At 42.1% G+C, this 24863-nt stretch overlaps 1 protein-coding gene across 2 annotated transcripts in view; it reads left to right on the top strand.

Annotated features, from left to right (window-relative positions):
• Window positions 1-24863, top strand: part of LOC139661967 (chemokine-like protein TAFA-5) — a 94278-nt gene that overhangs the window by 5620 nt on the left and 63795 nt on the right. For both annotated transcript variants that reach the window (XM_071540557.1, XM_071540556.1), the window contains exon 2: window positions 23721-23870. In XM_071540557.1, coding sequence (XP_071396658.1) covers window positions 23721-23870 — 150 coding nt within the window. The remainder of the gene's footprint in view (window positions 1-23720; window positions 23871-24863) is intronic.

Genomic DNA, 24863 nt, shown 5'->3' with positions numbered 1-24863 from the left:
ATGATAACCGTCACTTCTTTAGTCGTACTGTAATCGTCCCGTCTTCCCCGCCCCCCCCCGGTCCGGTGACTCTTCATAACGGAGGGAAGCGGCCGCGGTTTTGAAAAGCGTTCTGCTCAAGAGCCGAGCCGAGCCGCTCACTCAACATTCCTGCCGCAGACGAATTTATTCAAATCCAATTACGCCGTTGCAGTCTTTTGCTCAGTTAATTTTTGTTTGTGTTTTTCCCAGCTGCTGATTTTCTGTTTGGAGCGTCACGGCCTCCCGTTCAAATACAGCGTGTTCATAATTCCCATGAATATATGCTTGACTTAATGGAGCATTGAGAATTAATTTGGACTCTGAAGACTCCTTAGGTAAGCTTTATATACCACAGGCACAACAGTGTCTCTTGTGCATAATAGGCTTGTTTCCAGGATCTAAATGAGGCTTATAAGCAGGCAAAAAAAAAAACAACAAAAAAAAAAAACAGTAAATAGAGAGTCGTGAGAATTAGATTTTTTCTGCGGTTTGTGTTCATTAAAGCTTTTCACACAAATACTGATCAGTGGCAGAGTGGTTGGTCAGAGCTCATGAGGATTTTTTTCTCAACAATACACATTTATGTTACGCTACATATGTTAACCTGTGTGTTTTTATTTATTTTACAGTTTTACATGCCTACAGTGAAGCCGCACAGTTTTATCTCTCTAGTCGATTCTGAGTGGAGTTTAAAATACCCAGCTATCCTGTAAAAAAACAGAAAGAAGCTCTCTCTATTTTGCCGCCTGATTGGTGTGATTTTCACACGGTACAGAACGGCCTGCTGGGAAAATTGTTGTCATGTTCGACTCTTTAAATCTGACGCCATAGTCGGTTTAGTCGAAATGAAAAAAAAGTGACACTGCTTTTTCTAAAATGATTGATAGTATAAAATTCAAACAAATGATGGTACTTTTGAAAGGACAGAAACGTCCTCCAGTCTGGACAAAATAGTAACATAGATTTTTTTTAGATGATGTTCAGAAAAGAGTATTTTTTCCAGAGCGGGATGTGTCGTTTTTGAGGTTTTTGTACCAGAAAAACTGTCACTTATCATTAAAGTTTGACCCGTTGTTTAAAGACTGTCGGTTAACGTGTTTAACATGTTCAACGACAAATCCCCTTGACTTGCATGTAAGCCTTGAACAGCGTTTCTTCCCCGCTGTTTCCAGTCTGTCAGCTGATGTGAAGCTTGTTGCAGATCAAGCGGCTCCCACCTGCACTTGAGACTTTGATGACGTTCCATACAAACCTCATAGGATTATGGATTTTGCTCATGCTGCACAATAATAGAGTTATTAACCGTCATAAGGAGATCAGCAACGGGCGCCACATTATGTCAAAAGCAATTTCGACCTAATCATTATTTCCCTGTCTTTACTTTACAGGGAAACAAGGCGACTTGAGTTTGCGGCATGCCCACGTAATGCGCTGCGTGATTGTTATTCTTATTTTCAATTTTGCGAGGAATTAAAAAAAAAGATGGTGCTTAATGAATGCCCGTATCAACGCATGTCACTTTCTCTTATTCCCTCATCCTTGAATAGATTGCATGCCAGTTGCAATCGGGCCGAGCCCGCGACGCAATTTGGAGGAATTGTGATCCGGGCCGAGCGGCAACGTGAAAAGCAATATCGCCAGAGAAGACGTTTCTGTCGGATCCCTCGCCATAATTTCATTATTTGTGGTAATTTGAGCGGGCTTCTGGTTTGCTGCAGTCATTACGCTGCACAATAGGCAGCGCTCCATTCTCTCTTCTACATTACAACTGTTCTGTGATTCTGTGATTCATTCATACGGCTGAATCAGAAACATAATCACTGTAATCGCAAAAGGACAATAAATGTACAAAGAGTTTGCGGCGGCAGACAAACGGTTCCTCCCCGACACCGGAGCCGCAAGATAAGAAGTTCATCGATCCCCGTGGGGGTGGGGGGGTGGGGGGGGAAGCGGGTCGTCAGCAGGCTGCAGAGCTGGAGGTGAGCAGAGAGGTGCTAGGTGCTAAAGAATACGAATAAAAAAGGTAATAAAGGGATGTAAAGAATAACAAAACAAAATAAAATATTTAAGATAGGATAGGTCTTTATGGTGCTAATAAAGAGTTCTGCTGGCTAAAAAACAATTCTCCCTATAGTTTCTGCCCTGAAATTCACACTGCAAACAGCATGCACTGTAACGCAGGATGAGGAAATTCAATTCAACACCTTCTCATTCCTCACATGCAGCTTGATGCAGAGACAGAACACACAGTGGACTCCACACGTCTCTCTGCCTCCTTCACTCATCATTCATTCATTCTGTGCATTAAAGCAGTGTGGCGTAACGGGTGCGGCTGCAGAGGGAAGGTGTGCCACGACTGGTTCAGTTTGCCAGGCTGTATAGTTACGTCGTTCGGTTGATGAGACGCATGAAAGGCGTGATGATGTCACTCAGGTCTGAAGCACAGGAGGTGATGTGCAGACAGGAAGGAAGTTAAGGAAGAGGAAGTTAAGAGAAGTAGATGTGACAGATCTCCTGCTTCCCCAATACAGTTGTTTGTATGTATGTGTGTTTATTTGAATTTTGTGTTTGATGTTAATCTGTTCATGGAAAAACGTATTATGTCAGCAACTCGATAAATGTGTATTGCTCACGACCCATATCTGACCGACAATAAAAATGCTTTCTAACCATGAGCAGTTGAGTCAGAGTTTACGCATATTCCATATTTAAACTGCATGAAAGAACAGTTGCTGCTGTGTAAGTGAATCGTTTATTTACAGAACAAAAACCATACAGGAAAAACGTTAAAGTCAAAAACCCCTCCAATATTCCTATATACCTTTTACAGGTAGGACAACAGCTGAGCTTCCTTCCATAAGAGACAACCCCAGGATTTGCATACAAATGGAATAAATATCAATACCTAGAAGTAACAATGTAACCAAATCTACTGTTTGAAGTTGTTTAGTTGTTGTAATCAGGATTTCTCTCACACAAAAAACGGCTCACAGTAATCAGTTTTGGGAAAGTACTGAAGGCAAACATTTTCAGAACTGAAAAAAATATTCCTCACACTGTGAAAAGCGTCCATCTTAACAAGTCATTTAGTCTCACATTCAGCCTTCAAATCTTATTTTTCTCAACACGAAAACAATTCTGCCAGTGAGGAGAGATAACTCCACTTGTTTCCAATGCAGCTTCACTTGTGTTGGGAATTTTCTAGATTGTTTCAGAATAAGGCCGATCACCGCACTCCTGTCAGGAAAATGACACTTGATTCTGCAAAATTCTTGAAACAAGTTTGATTTGCATTTGGAAACAAGTGAAATGATCAAACCCCACTGGCAGATTTCTTCACTTGTTTTAAGAGAATTACTTGACTTGTAAAGATGGAGATTTCTGCAGTGCACAGAGGCAGAAACTGACAGTCAAAGCAGAGAGAAGCTAGCTCAGTTCCTGCAGCTTTGAACTCCTATGGATCATCTGGACTGAACACCTGAGTGACCTGCAGATAATGATCTTTTGTCCGATATGAATATACAGCAGCAGAGTGGAAATCAGCTGCTTCTGTACAGTATCGCTGGTGTTCCAGTACTAATGAGGCTGCTGGTCTGTTTCTGCACCACGGAATGACATTTAGCAGTAAAGACTGACATCTTGTTTAAAAGTAAGTCAGTGTACCTTTCAACCTCCATAAATGACTTCTTTATTTCCACTTATCCATCATAAAAAACCATGAGCTTGCACAAGGGCGAACGTTCCTGTCATCACGGCGCCGCACGGCAGAACGTATCGCCCCCCCGCCGCCGCAATTTATACGGAGCTATTTTGGAGTCTTCCCCGGTCTATTTGGGACGAGACATTACAAGGGTCACAACATCCATTCATGTTCAGATGGCCGCTGACTGAGTGCTTACTGTACTGTGCAGGCTGCTGCGCTTTTCATCTGGCTGGAATTAAATGACCTTCATCTGAAACGGTTAGAATAGCCCAGTTCTTAAAGGGAGAGTGTGTGTGTGTGTGTGTGTGTGTATGAGCGTTAGGGTTGCACAATTACTTGAAAATTGCAATATGAACAAATTATTTTCCAGATAGTAAGAATCTGCAGTTATTTTAGCTGAATGTTTTCTGTTCCTGAGCTCAGTTTCTGGCTTGTAGGTTAAACTGCACATTGCAAAAAAAGAAATGCTTTCATTGTATTCAAACAGAGTAAGTCTTAAACATTTTTAATAAAAAAAAATGAGATTTTGTTGCTTGTTTGCTGAAAAATCTAGTGAGAAATCTGTGTCTGTATACTGTATTGCAACTCTTTTTTAGCAATTGCAATATTCAGCAAAATTTGATTGTTTTCCAGTATGCTGCAGCTTTTATTGAATGTGTGTCAGCGGTGAAATTATGAAAGATACCTGCTCTCTTTTGTGATTGAGATGCTATTTCTGTCTTAAAGATCAATACCTGTTCAGTCTCTGCTGCAGCTACAAACAGCAGAAACAAGCCTGTAACTCCCAGCGATCCATCATCATGTGACTCTACATACAGACAGAGAAACAGGCTGAATAATTAGCGGGGCACAACGCAGCTCTAACACTAATGAAAGATGCCAAACAATTAAAAAGTTTTAGCCTTCTGCTCCAAAGCGACCAGACCTCCGCGGAGCCTCGGTCCTCCGCCGCTCCCACTGAAGTTTCCTTTTTTGCTTTTGAGGATGTTTTTTTAGCCGCCGCTTCTCTTTAATCGTGTTTACAGCGTTCCACTGAGCCGCCGTTTTCAAGCATTGTCTTCTGAGACCGAGGGGGGAGAACAACAACTCTTCCCGTTTTTTTTTTTTTTTTATTATTACTGTGCCAGATGGAGAAAATGAAGGCCGGCGATGAACTGGAGGTAATGAGCAAAGAGAGCAGCGAGAGATCGGCAGATAGAAGGAGCGCCGCTGCCATTCTCTCCGGTTACCATGGGATACCCATTACCCAGCTCCCTCTCCCCGGCTCTCCGGCTCTCCGCCGCGCCTTACATCATCTACATGCAGACAGAATGCCAATTACCGCAAATAACTACCTTTCTCCTGGGCTTCAACTGGTGCTGAAGCAGGTCTTTTCTCCGCAGCCCAGAGTCGCGGCATAATTGAAGTAAAAGAGCGCCGCCTGTGATATTCAGAAACACAGGAAAGGGAAATGGCAAGAGTTCCCGGTTCCCCGATCCCCCCCCACCCCCCCCCCCTCCGGCTCCTGACAGCTCCCGTCGCGGTGTGAGAGACGCAGGTTCAAATTGGTAACGGTATTTTATTTTCTGCTGATTCAGTGGAGGGCTTCGACACCCAGCCACAGCCGTGTCAGTTAAAGGATGATAAGCAGAGATCAGTTGAGACACCGAGCAGCCGAGTGTGATAAATTATTTGGCTTGCAGACTGGCTGCTTCCAGGCTTTAAAACTCTTGCTTGTTTTTAGATCAAAAGTTCTTGACTCTTTGATTGATTTCAGTCGTGGGGGAACCATGGGAAAGGGTTTTAGTGCCTGAGCCCTGCTGAAATAAAGCTTTGTACCTCTACACCCCTCGTGTGCGCCTCGAATTTGATGATTTTTTTTTTTATTGAATACTCTGATCCCTTCCCAGAGGGGGCGTCAGTGGAGGTAAGACCAAACACCAACAAGCGCTCCTTCACACTGTGTTTTTTTTTCTCGCGGGAAACCATCTTTTGACCCTCTGACATTCGCGTTAGATGCGGCTCCGCTCGGAGGATGAAGGTGAAAGCGTCTTCTCTTTTCCCACTTTTGTGTCGTTTCCAGCTGCGGCCGCTGCTCCGACACCTTTTAGATTTGAACCTTTAACCGCTCGTGTGGAGAAGACACGAGGAAAAAAAAAAACGCCAACGCCATCGCCATCGCCGCGCCGCACTCGGGATGAAAGCGCTCACGGGTCGTTCTCTATTCATAGAAAGATGCTGTGGAGAGGCCGTGTTATCTCAATGCAGGCAGGCTGGAGCTGTTTGAGGGGGTGGGGGTGGGGGTGGTGGAGGGGGGGGGGGGGGGGTAGGAGGTTTGATAACCCTTATCAGACCGGCTTTCACCGGCCGCCGAGCAGCCGAGAGATGAGATATATTAACTCCCATGTAGCCCTGAGGGGGCGGGGGGGGGGGCAGGGGGGAGGGGGGAGGGTCACAATAGAGAGGGACCAGCTCTGATTGAAGAAGCCCAGACTCATATCTTAATACAGGCTGTCAAACGCAATTACGAGGTTGGTTAAGGTTGGCGGCGAGTCGGAGGAACTCGTTTCTCAGATCTGTGAGGAGGGAAAGCGCTTGTTTGGCCTTTCTGTTTTTTTGAAGAGGATGTAAATTACTTTTTTTCAGAAGGACAGGTTCGGTGTTTTGTGTTTTGTTCCCCGCTCTGTGATTGGAGGCCGTCCTGCTGGAGGCTCTGCTCAGGCACTTTGACTGGAGCTCGACTGGAGTGATGAAAATATCTTTTTTTTTGTTTTTTTTTTCTTGAAAAGTCTGAGCAGATGGATTGGATGCCACTGCTTTACGGCTCTGATCTGTATCCTGTCCTGTGAAATGTAACACCAGACATTGTAAAGATATAAAGAGTTTAGTTCAGAGATGAGATATCCACTATTTAAAAACAACTGACATCCATTCGTACCACAATTTTAAACATTTTTAAAGAATAGTAGTTACACTGGAAAAAAATCTCCATCTTAACAAGTCATTTAATCTATTATTGAGTCTTAAAATCACAATTTTCTTAAAATAAGTGAGAAAATCTGCCAATGGGGAGAGATAATGTCCCTCGTTTCCAATGTAAATCAACTTGTTTCAAGAATTTTGTAGAATCAAATGTCATTTTCTTGATAGTAGTGTCGTGATTTGCCTTATTCTGACTTGTCAGTATCTGGAAACAAGTGAAAGTGCATCGGAAACAAGTGGAGTTATCTCACCCCACTGGCAGAGTTTTTCTCTTGTTTTAAGAAAAATAAGATTTAAAGGCTGAATATGAGACTAAATGACTTGTTAAGGTGGACGTTTTTTGCAGTGTAGTTTAACAAAATTGTAACACTTTGTCAACACTTGATCATCTGTTTTTGAAAAACCAAAGTGCTTCATTGAATGTTTTTAGAAAAATGTATGTGTAGCATTTTGGAAATGAATTCCTCCTATCATTTACATTGCCTGCATACACTAGAATCCAATAATTAGCATCGGTAGCAATAGTTGCTAAGAATCCGAGACGAAAATAATCAACTAACTAAAAACACTGAAGATTGCACCAGGAAACAAACCCTGTTTTGTTTCCCTCTGCTCTCTGACGTGGTTCTGGTTGTACTGCAGGCTGTGGCTGTGCGGCTGCTTCTGAACAGTCATCAGTAATTAGATTAAACTTTCCTCCTTACAAAACCTTTCCCACCTCTCTGCTCAGCTCTTATTTCCTCTCCTGTCACTGCTCAAACTCTCTCTCTCTCACATTATCCTTCCATTGTAGCGGGAGACTCAGCATTTTGACTCTAATTCCGGGATCACCAACATTACAAGCAAAAGCTAAAGCCTCTTCTACTGTTGCAGTCGGTGTAAGTCGCTCTGGATGAGAGCTTCAGCTAAACAGAAAATGTAAATGTCTTCTACAGCAGCCAGAGTTTTCATCGGGTCAAAAATGCAACGACAAAAGATAAATCAATTAAAGACAGAGGCTTCAGGCAGCCAGAGGGCCATAACACACTAGAATAGAACTAATATAAACCTATTTTTCATCAATTTAAAAAATAAATATTACAGGACAGCACTCCTTTATACATATTTATTTGCCGCACGGACATTTCGACGCCCTTGTTCAGCAAGTAAAGTGGCAATGACAAACTCTATAGTCATCAATTTAAAAGAGATACTTACTCACTCACACACACACACACACACAAACACACACACACACACACACCTCATTCCCTCACTGTTTTACATCACTGTAGATGTAGTTTTCCAGCTTTTATCACGTTATAGGAGATATTTTATATTATTCCTTCACCTTATTTTTTTTTTCAAAGTAAATATTCTGAACCAAACTCTGTCTAAATATTGCGAGTTAGTCCCAGTAAAGAAGAGGGCAGCAGTTTAAAGCTGGAATTGTGTAAAATCTATCTTTCATTTCCGTTTAATTTTACAGACTGTAGCTGGAGGAAGAGTGTTGCTTTGGTTTGTCTGTTGGCTCGACTGGGTTGATTGACAGGAGGCGGGGCCTAACGGGACGGCAGAGAACATTAGCTATTGGCTGAAAAGCAGAAATAGAAAGCAGATGTAAGATGCCTTTAGATGCCTTTAATTGTGGCTCATGCATGTAAAAACTGTCAATTAACAGTTAACGCTAAAGGGATGGATATATATGTAAAAAATAAGCAAAAACTCAAATCACACTGGACTCTTTGCCACTTGACTTTAAGCTCGTCTTCCTCCCCTCTGCACCGGCTTGCTGGGAGAGAAGTGAAAAAAATGAAGCAAATGTAGCCAAGTGGAACAGAAAAACAAAAACAGAGAGGAAGACAGAAAAACACGGAGAGTGACGCCAAGGGAGTCTCAGCCTTTGCTCAGCCCCGACCTGAAGGTAACGTAGAGACAGGATGGACCGAAAAGGGTCCAGTCAGTGTGGGATCCGGGGGGCTTTGCGTGGGGGCCCCCGAATCACTAAATCCGCCCCTGATTAAAGGACATAATTACAGGAATCCGGTGCCATGGCACAGCACCGGAAACATGGAGACAGACACATTTTCCGACAGTGTCCCTGCGGTTGGCTGCAGCCCGGCGGTGTGGGATGTGCAGCCTATCGCTGTCAGCGCTGTGTTGGCCGCGGCGCTCTGCGGCCCGCTGCCAAAACCGTCTGGCAGCCGGACAGATAACCGGCAGACTCTCACCACAGTCTGCCGGCCTCCGAGGGGTCAGCGCTCACACCTCCTCCTCCTCCTCCTCCTCCTCCTGCTGCATTTTATTCCCATCAGCCAGGACTGGGAGCGCTGCGGAGACTCGCAGACTTGAGTTATTTTATCTTGTATCCAGACTTATCGAGCTGATTTTAGCTGCGGCTCACTGCGCTGGCAGGAGGATGTAACTTGTTTCAGGACGTTTACTGGGTCAAAGTGAAATTGGCTTGGAGACAGTTTACAGATTTTCCTCATTGTTTTATGATGTTTTATGATTCTTGAAAGAAGTCATATCTGCATGTATCAAGTGAAATTTATTCATAATTTTTCTGTAAGATGACCCGCAACCCCCAACAAAATTGTCCACCACTAAGACATGGTTGAAACGCTTAAGCATTGCTCTGCAAAATAAATAAATGTTGAAATTCCATGTGGTGGACCATTTATTGGAGTTGCGGACGATCTTCCACATGTCTATGACTTCACCCTGGACCGGGACCAGGACCAGGACCAGGACACCTGTCAGTTTAAGAAAGGCTGCTGTAACACCAGCAGTTCACTTCTAATTATGATGAAATAAACCTGATCTGGAAACAAGTGAAAATCACTGGACAGCTTGTCATTTTTTGCAGTGAGGGCGCTTCGGTTTTTCAGCTTCAAGAGTTCAACGGTTGTTTGTATGGCGGCCATCTTGGACAGTAGCAGCTGAGCGGTTAAAGCCGGTGCGGCTGTTTATCGTTGCTCTGCAGCTACTGTTAACCTCTAATTATATCCTCTGGTGCACTTTCTCACCCGTCACCTGGGCAGATAGAAGTGGAATAGTGATTTATGAGCCATCTCATTAACATTTGGTCATGCTGTGGATATCAGATCGGAGATGAATAGTTTTGCTAACGCACAATTTCCCTGTCAAGTATGAAAGCAGCAAAACGTTTTTCAGCTGCTTTGAAAGGCGAGTCTGTCCTTCAGGAGTAAAGACGGCTGTTTTTTTTTTTTTTTTTTTTTTTTTTTCATCCTGTCATTTCTGCCCGCTATGAGAGCGCTTTTGAAATACACGACATTGTCAGGGCAAAAGCCTCTTTGGATGACACAGTTGTCAGATCGAAGAGAGGAAACACGACGCGCTAACTGAAGCCGGCTGACAGCGAGCGCTGCCCGCCGCAACGCCGCCGCTCCGCCAACACAAATGAAGACACATTGTTTATCTGCTCAAAGTCATCGGCGTTGTCCATTACGACTTTGGCTCGCTTAAGAAGGGCTCAGCATTATCGCTCAAAGGCATTTGGGGGGATTAGTGTCTCTGTGATAAGCTACATGGATGAGGATTATTTTTCTCTCCAAAACAACACAAGGTCCTTGACTTCTACTGTAAATGAGACTCCAAAAGGTTCTTTCTGCTGGAAGTGACAACAGTTGCTGCTCGACGGCTAAACCGCTGCAGTAAGCGTTACAGTAAGCTGTTTTATCTCTCAGTTACTAACAGATATACTGTAAATACTGCAAATGAGTTTTAGTTTGCTTTAGTTGCTTTTCTCCAAGGTCATGAGAGCCACAGCAGATCCTGACGCTCTGGGAGTTTTGTCAGGTGGCTGCTGGTGAGGCAGAGAGAGGAAAGACACGGGTTCGATTCCCTCTGCAGCCAGGTGTCCTGCAGCAGTACAGTGTGTCCTGCTGCAGCCGGGTGTCCTGCAGCAGCCGGGTGTCCTGCAGCAGCCGGGTGTCCTGCAGCAGCCGGGTGTCCTGCAGCAGCCGGGTGTCCTGCAGCAGCCGGGTGTCCTGCTGCAGCCGGGTGTCCTGCTGCAGCCGGGTGTCCTGCTGCTCAGGACATCAGTGTCAGTGAGACACACTCTGGATAAGAAAATGTAAAAGTTTCTTGTCAGACAGTAATGACTTTTAGTGTAATAATCGTGATACTTTGGTTTGAAACCAGATCACAAACAAGTCCAGATTCTGGTAATTTTGCCTTCAGTTTGTAGCAGAAGGCAAAGTAATAAAGTAATAATTACTGATGATTTGACTTTAAGTAAGAGGAAAACAACTTTTTAGCTGCTGATACTTTGAGAAATACTGAACTGAAAAAAGTGACAAAGTGAAAATATATGATAATGTGCAAAAGTGCAATAAAACAATTTTGTTTCATAAGCCAGGACAAATGATTGTGATAATCATCTTAATCACAATATTTAGCAAAATAATCTTAATTATCATTTGTGCTATATAATGATGAAGCTCTAATACAAATCTTGTAATAAAAATTCTTATATAAAAGACCGACATGAGGGACAGTTTCATACATTTGGATTTAGAAAGTCTCACATTGATCTGCACTTAGTGTTGTTTCAAACCTGAGTTTTTTTTTTGTGCTTTATGTTTTCTCCTTGACAGCGAAATTGCACATTAGCACAACTATTCATCTCTTATCTGATATTTAATGCATGGAGGAAATGGCTCATACATTTCTATTTCACATCTGCTCTATGAGTCAGAAAGCCTTCAAAAAGATATCAGAGGAGATTACTAGTAGCTGCTCGGCAATAATAAACAGGCAGGGGAAATGTAGAAACCTTGATAAACCTTTTGAGGCCGTCAGCATTCAGAAGAGACACTTCTGTGAGGTGCAGAGATTTAGATCAGAGAGTGAAAGGAGGAAAGAAGTAAGAGTGAAGAGTGCACTTTTCACTCTTACTTCTTTCCTAGTTTCCTCACACAGAAAAATAAAAAGGTGCGAACTGGAACTGAAAATGGTTCTTGGGACTGATGCCATAGAAGAACCATTTCTGGTTCCACAAAGATCCTGAAGAACCTTTTAATATCCCAAAAAAACATTCTTAATTCTTAGTTATTGGATGGTGGGTGATGGCATAAATGTGGAAAATAACCAAACCTCTCCATAGTATACAGTATATTGGGCAATTTCAAATGAGGCTTTACAAGAGCAGATAAACAAAAACACAATGCAGGAGTCTAAGCAAAGGAGAGCAGAAATGGTTCTTTAAAGAACCTCGATCTGGTCTTTGTGGAACCAGAAATGGTTCTTCTATGGCATCACCTCCAAGAACCATTTTCTGCATCTATAATTTTCTGTGTGGCAGAGAATTCAAGAAATAGAAATCCCAACAAGAGTCTTGAAACTTGCAAAAAATTGAAGTTGTATTTGAAGTGCGTATTTGAAATAAGAGAGAGAGAGAGAGAGAGAGAGAGAGAGAGAGAGGGAGGAGGAGGGAGACAAAGACAGATCAAGAGAGGGAGAAAGTGAAGGAAAGGGGGAGAAAAATCAAAATAAGAGGGAAGTAGGGGAAGAATGGATAAAAAGAAGGCAGGGAGGGAGGAGAGAGAGAGAGGAAGGGAAGGGAAGGAAAGAGAGAGAAGAAGAGAGAGAGAACGGGAGAGGGAAAGGGAGGAAGGGAGACCCGAGAGAGAGAGAAAGAGAAGGAAAGGAAGGGAGGAGGGAAAGAGAGAAGGAAGTAAAGGGAGAGAGAGAGAGAGGGGGGGGGCAAGAGAGAGGCAGGAGGAGGAGGGAGACTGAGACAGATCAAGAGAGGGAGAAAGGGAAGGAAAGAGGGGGAGAAAAATCAAAATAAGAGAGGGAAGTAGGGGAAGAATGGATAAAAAGAAGGCAGGGAGGGAGGAGAGAGAGAGGAAGGGAAGGGAAGGAAAGAGAGGAGAAGAAGAGAGAGAGAACAGGAGAGGGGAAAGGGAGGAAGGGAGACCCGAGAGAGAGAGAGAGAAAGACAAGGAAAGGAAGGGAGGAGGGAAGGAGAGAAGGAAGTAAAGGGAGAGAGAGAGAGAGGATGTGTGTATGTTTACCATACAGCTGAAGCCAGGGCCTGAATGGGTGAAGGAGTGAATGAATGAAGGAATGAATGAATGAATGAATGAGTGACTGAGTGTGTGGGGGGGGGGGAGGAGGGAGAGATTAAAGCCTGAGGAGCTGGAGTCTGTATTGGGTCCCTGTGTGAGCGGCTGCCGCCTCGCATGCTGATCAACTTCCATCAATGGATCCATGGACTCTCCGCACTTCAGCTCCGACCCGGACACAACAATCACGGCCTCTGAGGCAAAGGGAACCAGTGGGAAATAGAGCGTGTGTGTGTGTGTGTGTGTGTTGGAGGGGGGGTGGGGGGGTTGCTGGTCTTCAGAATGGGGGTTCTCAGGGGTCAAAGTGGGGCGGCGTACAGAAAAACAAGCAACAACACTCCAGACGTTCGTTAAGCCTTTAATTGAATTTTTTCTCGAACGCTCACAATCGTCACTTTCTGCTCAGAGAAGAAGAAAGTGTGATGATCTTTGAGGGGAAATTGGGCAATTTACTGTAAATTGCTGTTGCTGCGGCTCGTTTTTTTTTTTAAAAGGACACAGATTTAGTCGGCAAACTTTTTTTTTTGTCAATGTCATTGTGATTTTTTTTTTTTAGGGGTTGTTTTTTTTTCTTTTTACTTAATGGTGTTCATGACCACTGCTTTTACCTTTTTGTTTTGTGAAGCCCTGTGAGGCATGCTGTGTGATACTGGGCTATAAATAAATACAAAATTGGGCAATTTGCTGTAAATTGCTGTTGCTCTGGCTCGTTTTAAAGGACACGGATTTAGTCGGGAAACTTTTTTGTCAGTGTCATGCATTGTGATTTTCTGTCATGCATTTGTTTTTTTCCTCTTGTGTGAATCTGTCCTGTCTGTAATTTGAAGTGAAGTAAACATTCCAGCACAAATTACCTCCCACATTTCAGTGAAGACAGATTTCCCCTGATGATACTGAAACCAGGTGAATCGAACTCTCGGTAATTTCAGCCATAATTATTTTTTGGCATTAGTTTTGTTTTTCTTCTTCTTCTTCTACACGTGCAATTTCTCTCTTCCTCCTGTAATTTATAGAGGGTTTGAACACATTTTTTTCATGACCGCTGCTTTTACCTTTTGTTTTGTGAAAAGGTTTTGCATTTTGAGGCATGCTGTGTGATATCGGACTGTAAATAAATAAAACTTGACTTGATTCTGAAAACTAGCAGCAACAAAAGGTTTATTTTGCGACTTAAGCAGCAGAGATGAGAAACCTCCTGCCAGCGGTTTTAAAAAACTCCTCTTCTCCCCAAAACTCGCGTGGCGTTTTGGGGCGACTGACCCGAAACTGCGGTCGCCGTGGAGTTTCCATGTGAAGGGCGAGGGAGACGGGGTGTGAAAGAGGAGGGAGTGAACGCCGTGATCCGTGCGGGTTTTACGCCGATCTGGATCCTTTATACCAGTGGTTCTCAACGTGGGGTCCGGGGACCACCAGGGGTACTCCAGGGGGTTCCAGGGGGTCCCCAGCAAATTAAATTTCACCATTACTTCATTTACAAGAAGTCACAATTAGAGAATGTAGAAGAAAAGACTATTTGATCATAGTTTCTCTGTTATCTCTCTACCTACAATACCGATAGTCATGGAGTTCTGGACAAAATCATATCTGACAATAAAAATATAGATTTGGGTCCGAGAGACATAATCTCATCAAATGGGGGTCTGTGGCTCGAATGTGGACTAAATTAGGGTCCTTGATATGAAAAAGGTTGAGAATCACTGCTTCTCCTCTTCTCCTAGTCTTGCTAATAGGGAACAGGTAAACTGTAAAACAAAACAAAACTGAATTTCTATCGACCAAATGAAAACGGGTCGATGAAACAGGTGAGCCTCCTCGATTGAAATAAAAAAAATGTAATTGATATTTTATTAGATGCAGAAACGTCGGTCGGGGCACTCAGTCACTGCCACGGAGGATAAAGCAGTTTTGGAGCGGGCGTTCACAAGTGTTTTGGAGTGAAAAACAAGGCGGCAGAGTTGAATAAACAGTCGGAGGTTTGTGAATAACTTGTGAGCGGAGCGGAGGGGGATCAGCAGAGAGACCAGAGAGAGAGAGAATCGCCTCTTCAAAACCTTCCAATAATCAGTGAAGCGCTCCAGTAGCTCGGCCTCTCTGAAATAGATTGGATTGAAAGTACTTTTTGGTTTTTATGATGAGATCTGCTGCAACGTCCACAAAACTTTCTCTTTTCTTTTTTTTTTTTTTTACAGTAGCTTTGATTTAGATGTTGCATTTCTTCTACATGGTTTGTTAGAGAGACGGACTGTAACTGTATGGAGCCTGGAAACATCTCATGTGTCTGAAACTGAGTCTGAAGTCCTGTTTGTATTGGACTAATATAATAATAAACTTTATTTATATAGCACTTTTCAAAACTAGGTTACAAAGTGCTTTACAAAACGAGATAAAATCACCAACAGAGTTCAAAAATTGTCATAAAACAGAGTAAAAAGCAGGACTAAAATGTAGTAAAACAAATAATAAAGTAAGAGAATAAAAAAAGGATAAAAAATAAAATAAAATAATAAAATTGTCCAGTGATTTGCAATAATTGAGCAGATTGTTGGTGATTTGAATCCTGTGTGAATGTCTGTAATCTGTAAAGTAAAAAAATTACAGCGCAAATTGCCTCCCGTACTTTTTGTGAAGACAGTTTCCCAGATAACACTGACAGGGTGAATCGAACTCTTGGTAATTTCAGCCGTAATTATTTTTTCTCTTTCTCTCTTGCTCCTGTCATGAAAGTGGAATTTATAGAGGAAAAGTTTTGAACAAAATTTTGGGGCAAACTTTAAGTTTTGCTGTGCTAAATCAGGAAGTGGCGAATTGCAAAATCTTGACTCAGTGTGAATGAGTTTGACAAAACACAGAGATTGGGGCCATTGGAGCCATTTCCTCCATGAACTAATTACATGTCCCTATACTGCAAAAAATCTCCATCTTAACAAGTCATTTAGTCTATTATTGAGTCAGGTCAATAATAAAAATCCTACTTTTCTTAAGACAAGTGAAGAAATATACCAATGGAGTTTGATAATTTCATTTGTTTCCAATGCAGTTTCACTTGTGTAGACTTGTTATAGAAATGAGTGTCAAAATCTTTAAGTCAGAATAAGAAAATGACACTTGATTTTACAAGATTCTTGAAACAAGTTGATTTGCATTGGAAACAAGTGAAATTATCCATTGGCAGATGTTTTTTCACTTGTTTTAAGAAAATTAGGATTTTAAGACTCAATAATAGACTAAATGACTCGTTGAGATGGAGATTTTTTGCAAAGGATATATTAGTCCATTGTGAATCAGGCTTTAGAGGGACATGCAAAGAAACAAATTGTTAATTGCGTTGAGTGTAAAATGTTAAAAATACGTTGTGGATGAAGTAGCACAGTGTACAGCAGAGGCAGGACTTGGCATACAGACAGGAAGCTTATCAGCAGTTTTGATTATAATATTTGGAGTCTGTCCTTCAGGAGGATAGCGTTTTAAAATCACATTTACCGTATCAAGACGCTCGCAGCTGCCTTCGCCTTCGTTCCCCGTCGAGCCCCGCCTCTCGGCTCGGCAGCGTTTCTTCCCTTGCTTTCAAAACTCGCCACTCTAAAGCCACTCTCCTCTATAGCAAACGCACCTTTTAATGCACATCATTTACCTCGCCGCGATGAGATTCATCACGATGAGAGAAATCTTTTTTTTTTTTTTTCACTTTGTTCCGTGGCGAGGAGCTGAGAGCTGACAGCCACTTGAGCTCAGCAGGCAGAGGCAGGGAAATGGGCCCGGGTGAAAGCGGAGACTGCAGCTCCACTTTAAAGCGACGTGGATAAAAGCGTAGAGGGAGGAATCGCACGCCTCGCTCCCCCGGCTGAATTACAGTGTTCAGCCTCTGTCATCTTTAGCGGTGCTGTGCATTTGACACCGCAGCACAGGTACATGGGGAAATCTTCTAGGAAGTGAAGCTTACTGTAAGTCGCTGTGGATAAGAGCATCAGCTAAATGCCTGAAATGTAAAATGTAAATGTCTGTTGCAGCTGCCAGGTAGACAGTTTCCAGTGAATCATGAATGTATGTTTTTTAAACCTTGATTTATCCAAGGAAAGTTGACTGAACACACTCTAATACAGCAACACTCACACACTGACACACACTGACCTGGGATCTGCCCAGTACAGCCAGTCTGTTGTTGTTGGACACTGAGTGGTTGGGAGCGTATCAATGTTCCCAGGGTCCTATGTTCCCCAGATTTATATGACACATAATGGGAACATTACAATGGTCCTATGTTCCCAGGGTCCTATGTTTAACCCTAACCCTAACCAACCATATTAAGCGAATACAGAGCTTGGGAACATCTTTTTCAGGTTCCCATTATGTGCTATATAGAGCTGGGGAACATAGAATCCTGGTAACATAGGACCTTGGGAACATAGGACCCTGGTAACAAAGGACCCTGGTAACATAGGATCTTGGGAACATAGGACCCTGGGAACATAGGACCTTGGGAACATAGGACCCTGGTAACAAAGGACCCTGGTAACATAGGACCTTGGGAACATAGGACCTTGGGAACATAGGACCCCGGGAACATAGGACCTTGGGAACATAGGACCCGGGTAAAATAGAACCCTGGTAACGTAGGACCTTGGGAACATAGGACCTTGGTAACAAAGGACCCTGGTAACATAGGACCTTGGGAACATAGGACCCTGGGAACATAGGACCTTGGGAACATAGGACCCTGGGAACATAGGACCCTGGGAACATAGGACCCTGGGAACATAGTACCTTGGGAACATAGGACCCTGGGAACATAGGACTCTGGGAACATAGGACCCTGGGAACATAGTACCTTGGGAACATAGGACCCTGGGAACATAGGACCCTGGTAACATAGGACTCTGTGAACATAGGAATGACTCTGAGTGGTTCCAGTGGACCGGCTGGGGGTTCAGTGTCTTGCTCAAGGGAAACTCAGCAGTAGTTATTGAGGGAGAGGAGAGAGTTTCTCCTTTACTTTCCCCCACAGAGTTTTCCCAGCCAGTTGGAAGATTTGACCCAGAAACCTCCCAGTCACAAGTTTGCTTCTCTAACCTCAAGGAAACTAGAAGTCTCTCAGCAGAGTCAAACGCTGAACAATCCTCCATCTTCAAAGCTGCAGCCTCCACAATGGTTTGTTTCTTTAGTGTTTCATTTTCCCCACAAAATACCACGTGAAAGCAGCCGACTTGGAAGTCCCAGATGTCAGACTTTTCCCACCAACATATGAATACAAACCATAATAGCTGATGACATAAAAATGAGAATAGTGTAATGGTGGAAATCTAATCAGAGAAATCTGTCCACCAGATTTCAGACAACCCTGTTATAACTTTGAGAAATCTTGCGAACAGACAGACAGACGAAAACAAACCCTCCTGAGTAAAAGTATAGACGTACATGAAACAAAATATAGAACATCAAGACAAAGAAATCAGCAGAGCCGCTCTTGATAATGAATTACCAGATCATAATTATTCTGAATTCCTCAAATGAAAGATATTTCCAAACAACAGGAAAGACCAAACACTTGTCTCAGTTCTTTCTCATAGATGGTTAACTGACTGGTTTGGATTCATAAACATGCTTGAAACCTTTTCTAAACTTTGTCAGTAAATAATAATCCACCTGAATCTAAATCAGAACAGTAGCCACTTGTGCTCAGAATCAACGATTTCATCAATGATAATTGAACACCTAAATTCTTACGTTTCAAAATGATAAAATATGTGTGTATACAGTTATTGAGACCTTCCAGTCGTCTGGTTTCACAACAGAAAGCAGAGTTTCTCAGATGTGGTTCCAGTGTGATGCTAAGCAGGGAATTGAAAGCAGAAGACTTTATTTCACGGTGAAAATGGAACACAGCATGAAAACAATATTCACACACCTGTCGCCAGGACTTTATTCCCAATTTCATTTCTAGTTGGCAAATAAATCCAAATGAGCAGCGACAGTCCCAGAGCGGGCGGCCCACCGAAGGCCTGCCGGACTGTCAATAATCCTATTGATAATGCGGTACAGTATCTGAACCCTAATCTGTCTCCATACAGGCTTTTCATGGAACATTTATTTTTCCCCAACAATCCCCCATCGCATCTTCATCTGGCCGTCGTTAACGTGACACCTCAGCTTTATGAAGCGTAATGTGTATTTATAGCCTGCATGGCTTTCCCACAGCAGAGCCGGAGGAGCCGCCATGCTGCAGATTCATCCTGCAGACAAGAGAAGAATTTTTATTCCAAAATGAGATCCACCATTTGGAAAAAATGACACCTGCTCCTACAAAATAATTAGTAGCACAGAAATAAAACAAATCACAGTACTTTTTAAAGGACAGCACGTCTGTCAGTAGGACAGTTTGTCCTTAGTTGACGAAAAGAGAACACTTTGAATGAGGTTGAATGATAAACTTAAGGTAATGAATTTTCTTCCCCAAATACATATCAATGGATGTCATTTTTTAGTGTTTTGAAATAAAAAAAACTTCAACTCTTTATTGAGAAACAACTTAGCAAAATAAACTCCGACAGGATGAATCAAACCCCGACATGAAGTGGAGGCTCGCTGTACGTTACTCTGTTTATTACACAGCTACTCACCAATGACATTCATCACTTGACACCAAATACTGATTTAAAATTTTATTATGAGCTAAAAATAATTTACAAGCTTTCAGCAAAACCCTGGTCCAGCAGGTCCGCCTGCAGGAACCAGGGAGGAAGGTGTTTTTGCCACAAGGCTCCACTTAATCTGATTAGAAATCAACGACTTGACTGCAGAGTGATCTGAGTAGATGTGAAACAGCGGTCTGTTATTCAGAAATAATTAATAGTTAATCAGAATTGAGTATTGAAAAAGCTGTGTATGATTTGAAACGCCAGTGTTTCTCAACCGACAACAACAACCAAGACTGTAATCTGTCAAACTGCCACCGGACCGGTCCTGACAGCTGAGAGGGAAGAAAAAACTGGAAGAACATTTCCTCTTGTGGGAGGAGCCACAGTGCAGCAGCGGTGCAGCAAACATGCAGTAAAAGAAGGACTTCTACTGTAGACTGGCTGCATCTCTAACATTCATGCCTGGGTTAGCATGAGTGATGAGGAGTCCGTCTGCCTTTCTGAACAAGGAGAAGGAGGAAGAGGAAGAGGAGGAGGAAGAGGAGCAGCAGCTGGGGGGGGAGCGAGGGAAGTTTGTTTTGGGGTGTGCTGTGGCTCGGCCGTTAACTAACTCAAGCATGGACACTGTATTATCCTGTCAAGAATCCAGCTAAGATCACCGTGCACTGTGCCTCACTGTGTTCAGATAAATTAATTTCCAAAAATGTATATGGATGATTAATTTCATTCAGTCACTGTGTTTGTCCTGTGAGACGCTGAAGCTGAACATCAGTGGAGATTCTTTCAGTTATGAATTCATTTTCTGACTCTAAAGCCATCACTATAAAACAAAATCACTGTCATAAAATCACCTGTTAACGAAAGGTTCGAACACGTTAACTCATCAGAACGACACTGCGGAACAGAATTTACTGCACAACATCCAAGAGCAGCAAATATGTGAAATACAGCTGACATTTTTAATATAAAGTTAAAGTAGTAATTGGTCACATTTTCATATAAATAAAGATAAATCAAAACGTATTGCTGTTGCTGGATGAAAAATGCAAATGTCTAAAATGTAAGAAAATCAGCGTTGATTTCAGCTTGACCTCCATGTCTTTTTGAGTTTATGTAATTGGCTCTGAAAAGATTTCATAAACCCGAAGGAGGGAGAATTTTCTCAACTCATAGACGAAACACGCAATCCTTCAATTGAAGTTAAAACATGAAAATCACCAATACTGGAGTCATGACTTATCGTTAAGTTACTGACTATGGATGGGCTTTTCAAGCAAAAATACTATTCGATATTCACTGGGAACTATTCGACCATTCTTCAAAGATCATACAAAGGTTTTAACGTTAAAAATTCGAAGGTTTTAACGTTAAAACGAGAGAAGGACCGGTTCGGGGCTAATCAAGCCATAGCTATTTACTACTAGCAAGCTATGAAAATATACTTTTTTTTAGACAAGATGATAGTCGCATAAATTATTCGATTTTTTATAATTTAATGACTATTCGAAAAATTCCAAAATCATGACCCATCCCTATTACTGACAAAATGTTACTTTAGTTTAATTTATTTTATTGAGATTCAGATTCTTACTAACAGCTAAATACCTGTCTGCCCTGCTCCTCTCTCTCTGCTCTAACTCAACACTGATCCAACCTACAGTATATCCACTTCATGAAACCTGTGATGCGTTTTACGTTTCCAGTTTATTTGGAATAAACAGAAGAAGAAGAAGAACTGGGTGGTTAGTATGAGCAGTGATAGCCACCATGACTGAACAGACAGAGAGAAGAGAAACTCAAACTGCAGCAACAGAAAGAAAATCCAAGGAATCAGACGCCACAGCACCGGCCGCACACAAACAAGACGTTTATTTATATGAAAAAGTGTTGGATTATTACTTACTGACCCAGCGCTCCCAGTACTTTATAATCACTCTCCTGACACACAGCCATTACTTTGGATGTTTCCCTGCAGTAAACTTAATTAACTCTCCCAGATCCTCGACACGGTGACTTGGGGCCAGATTAAATCACTGTGTGTGTGTGTGTGTGTGTGTGTGTGTGTGTGTGTGTGTGTGTGTGTGTGTGTGTGCGTTCACAAATTAAACACCCTTTCTGTGATAGACTACTAGTTCCCTATGGATGTGTGTGTGTGTGTGTGTGTGTGTCAGTGTCACATGGTTCCCACCACTCAGATGTATTGACTGTAATGTTGCTGGTGGACGGGGATTTTTTTGGGATCGTTTGAAGAGTTGAAACATCCGGCATTTGACAAATAAAGACTCATATTCTTCCAAAATGTCTGAAGAAAAAAAAAAAAGAAAAAAAAAGAAAAGATGAACTTCATTGATCCCCGAGGGGAAACTGAATCGGTGCAGCAGCAAAGAATAGAGATGCAGCTTGGAGAACAAAGAGTAAAATGTGCTGAAGGATATGAATAAAGAGCTAATTAAGGATATAAATAAGAATACAAAGAAATAAAAGATGTATTAAATGTACAGGATGATACTATTTAAAAGTTTCTGCTGGCTGTTAAGAAGTCTCACTGTGACGGTTAGTGACAAATTCACAGATTTACAGTTAAGAGCGTCTCAGCAGGATTTGCACATGTTCATCACTGACTCTTCACATGATGAGATTTACACATGGTCTCTGTCTTACCAAGTGAAAATAATGGTTCTGTTTAAAGGATGGGAGGTAACTTGAGTTCTTGGTTAAAAAAAAAACAAAAGCACTAGTGTAAGTGCTTTTGTTTTTTTAACCAAGAACTCAAGTTACCTCCCATCCTTTAAACACACACAGACACAAAATCAACCTATTGCTCCCATATTTGGTCATGGTTAGATTTCAGTGGTGTCTGTAGTGTGAATTTCCCTTTACTTGAACACTTTAATTATAAACATTGTCAACATTCATTTTCAGATGTTTTGTGATCATTTTAGCCTCTTCTGTATTTCCAGATTGTAGTGTGGATCATTCATTGCAACATTTAACCTGATTCTCATGTATTACTGCTTGACAGATCAGTTATGCTACTGCCCACTGACATGGTTTTAAAGCTATTGTTATCCAATTTTTGCTCTCCAAACGTCTTAAAATGCACATATTTAGATCAGGGAAATCAATTTTTTTGGGGGGGGGCATGCCCCCAAAAGCAAGCTAGCAAGCTAAGTTTTTGGACCTCGGTATTTCTAAAACCCTGCGTACGGCCATGACTGAATCCTCTATATTTTGGAGGTATTGAGAACTGTTGAATGATGAATTTTAGATTAATATTTCTTCCTAAACATATATATTGTGTCTCAGAGCGAGTTTCCTCAACACAAATTAAATTCACACATACATACTCTATGTGAGAAACTCAAAGTTTGAAAATAAACACACACGCATGTTTGGTTTATGCGCTCATGTTTATGTCTTTTTTTATCTGTCTTTCTGCCCTTTGTTTTCTGTAAAGCACTTTGGGGAAGAGCAAACGCGTTATGAATAAATTTGACGTGACACTGAGATCTGTGACAGCAAACGCTGAATTAAGGATGGAATGTTTTCAGATGTAAATGTTGATCCACATCAGACCAGTTGCTGTCCGACTCTTAAATCTCTGTGTAACTCTTTGTGTATTTTCCTCCATGATAAAACCCCCAAAATCAGTGATTCTGTGATCTGTTGCTCCGGTAGAGGAGACTGGAGAATTATGTTTTTTTTTCTCTCTCCATTCACTGCCATTGTCTGGAGGAACAGTCTGAAAATCACTTCTAGCACATAAAGGAACGCCGACAAAGCAGATTCTGATAATATATAAAAAAACTAGTCATGCTGCTGAATTGTGTTTAAGTGAATCTCTTTCTTTATGTTCATTAAACCTTTCAGTTTGAACAAGTGGAATGCCGAAATCCTTTCCGACTGGATTTCGATGTTACACTTGTTGGTTTGATAACATAAAGAAAGAGATTCGCTTAAAAAAAAAAAAAAAAAATCAGCAGCATGACTAGTTTTTTATATATAGTAGTCAGAACCAGAATCCAGCCAACACACCCATGTTTTCAACACAGTATGTGTTAGTATCAGCACAGATTGACACAACATATGTTATCATGACCATATGTTGTTTTGAAAAGTAATTCAAATGCGTGTTTTCCCAAACTGACATGTTGTGGGTGTTCTGGTGGCTCAGTTAACTATCTATCTATCCAACCTGTGTGGAAATCTCTCTCTCTCTCTCCCTCATCTTTCCCGTCTTTCTCCTCCGCAAAACTGTCCAAGCGATCTGCATGTCCATCAGTCCGTCAAGTGAGTGACATCACTTCCTCTTCTCTCTCTCTCCTGCAGGTCAGCTGGCGGCGGGAACGTGTGAGATCGTCACTCTGGACCGCGACAGCAGCCAGCCGAGGCGGACCATCGCGCGGCAGACGGCGAGGTGCGCCTGCAAGAAGGGCCAGATCGCCGGCACCACACGGGCCAGGCCGGCCTGCGTGGACGGTAAGAGCCGCCGTGTCCCGCCCCCGCCTCCCTCTTCTTCTTCTTCTTCTTCTTTTTGGTGTGAGAGAGTGAAAACATAGAGAGTGAGAAAGGAGGTCCAGGTTGAGCTCAATAGGTAGAGCAAGGCAGCAACACTGCACTAACGCGTCCATTAAGTCAGTGATTCTCAACCTTTTTCATATCAAGGACCCTAATTTAGTCCACATTAGAGCCACAGATCCCCATTTGATGAGATTTTGTCTCTTGGACCCAAATCTGAGAATATTTTTATTGTCAGATATGATTTTGTCCAGAATCCCATGACTATCTGTACTGTAGGTAGAGAGATAACAGAGAAACTATGATCAAAACAGTCATTTTTCTACATTCTCTAAGTGAGTTAACTTATTGTAAATGAAATAATGCTGAAGTTTAAAAATTCATAAATTTGCTGCGGACCCCCTCAAATCCCCTCAAGGACCCCCGGTGGTCCCCGGACCCCATGTTGAGAACCACTGCATTAAATGGCATGTCATGATACAGATACAGATGTACTTTATTAATTTGAGTGTCACCCAGCAGCATTATATAAAAAAAAAAAAACATATAACATTAACAAAATTCTGACATTTCAACACAGCAGGAAAATGAAAATAAATATATAAAAGCATAAAACACTATCATTATCAGCCATCGGATTCAAACAGGCTGCTGCCTCATCCTCAGACCAAGATTCCTGCCCTCAATATTCTGTACACCCTATCCCATAAATCCATATATATACTGTATATAAAAAGGGATTTCTGCCCTCACTGATTTATCGGATAGGGTGTACAGAATATTGAGGGCAGGATTCTTGGTCTGAGGATAAATTAGTAGTTATGGTACGATGCAATTTCAGACACTGCAGAAGTTCCCTTTCATGAATTTATCCTGCATCTATCCTGCATTAATACTGCAGAGAAATTATTATTTAATGTTAGAGGAGAACCAAATTGGTGTATTGTAACACAT

This window comes from Centroberyx affinis, unplaced genomic scaffold (genome assembly GCF_046629955.1).
Source record: "Centroberyx affinis isolate AG114_WGS23_722 - 3 ecotype Tasmania unplaced genomic scaffold, CSIRO-AGI_Caff_v1 ptg003685l_1, whole genome shotgun sequence".
NCBI classification, from domain to species: Eukaryota; Metazoa; Chordata; class Actinopteri; order Beryciformes; family Berycidae; genus Centroberyx; species Centroberyx affinis.
This window is presented reverse-complemented; position numbering and strand designations above follow the sequence as displayed.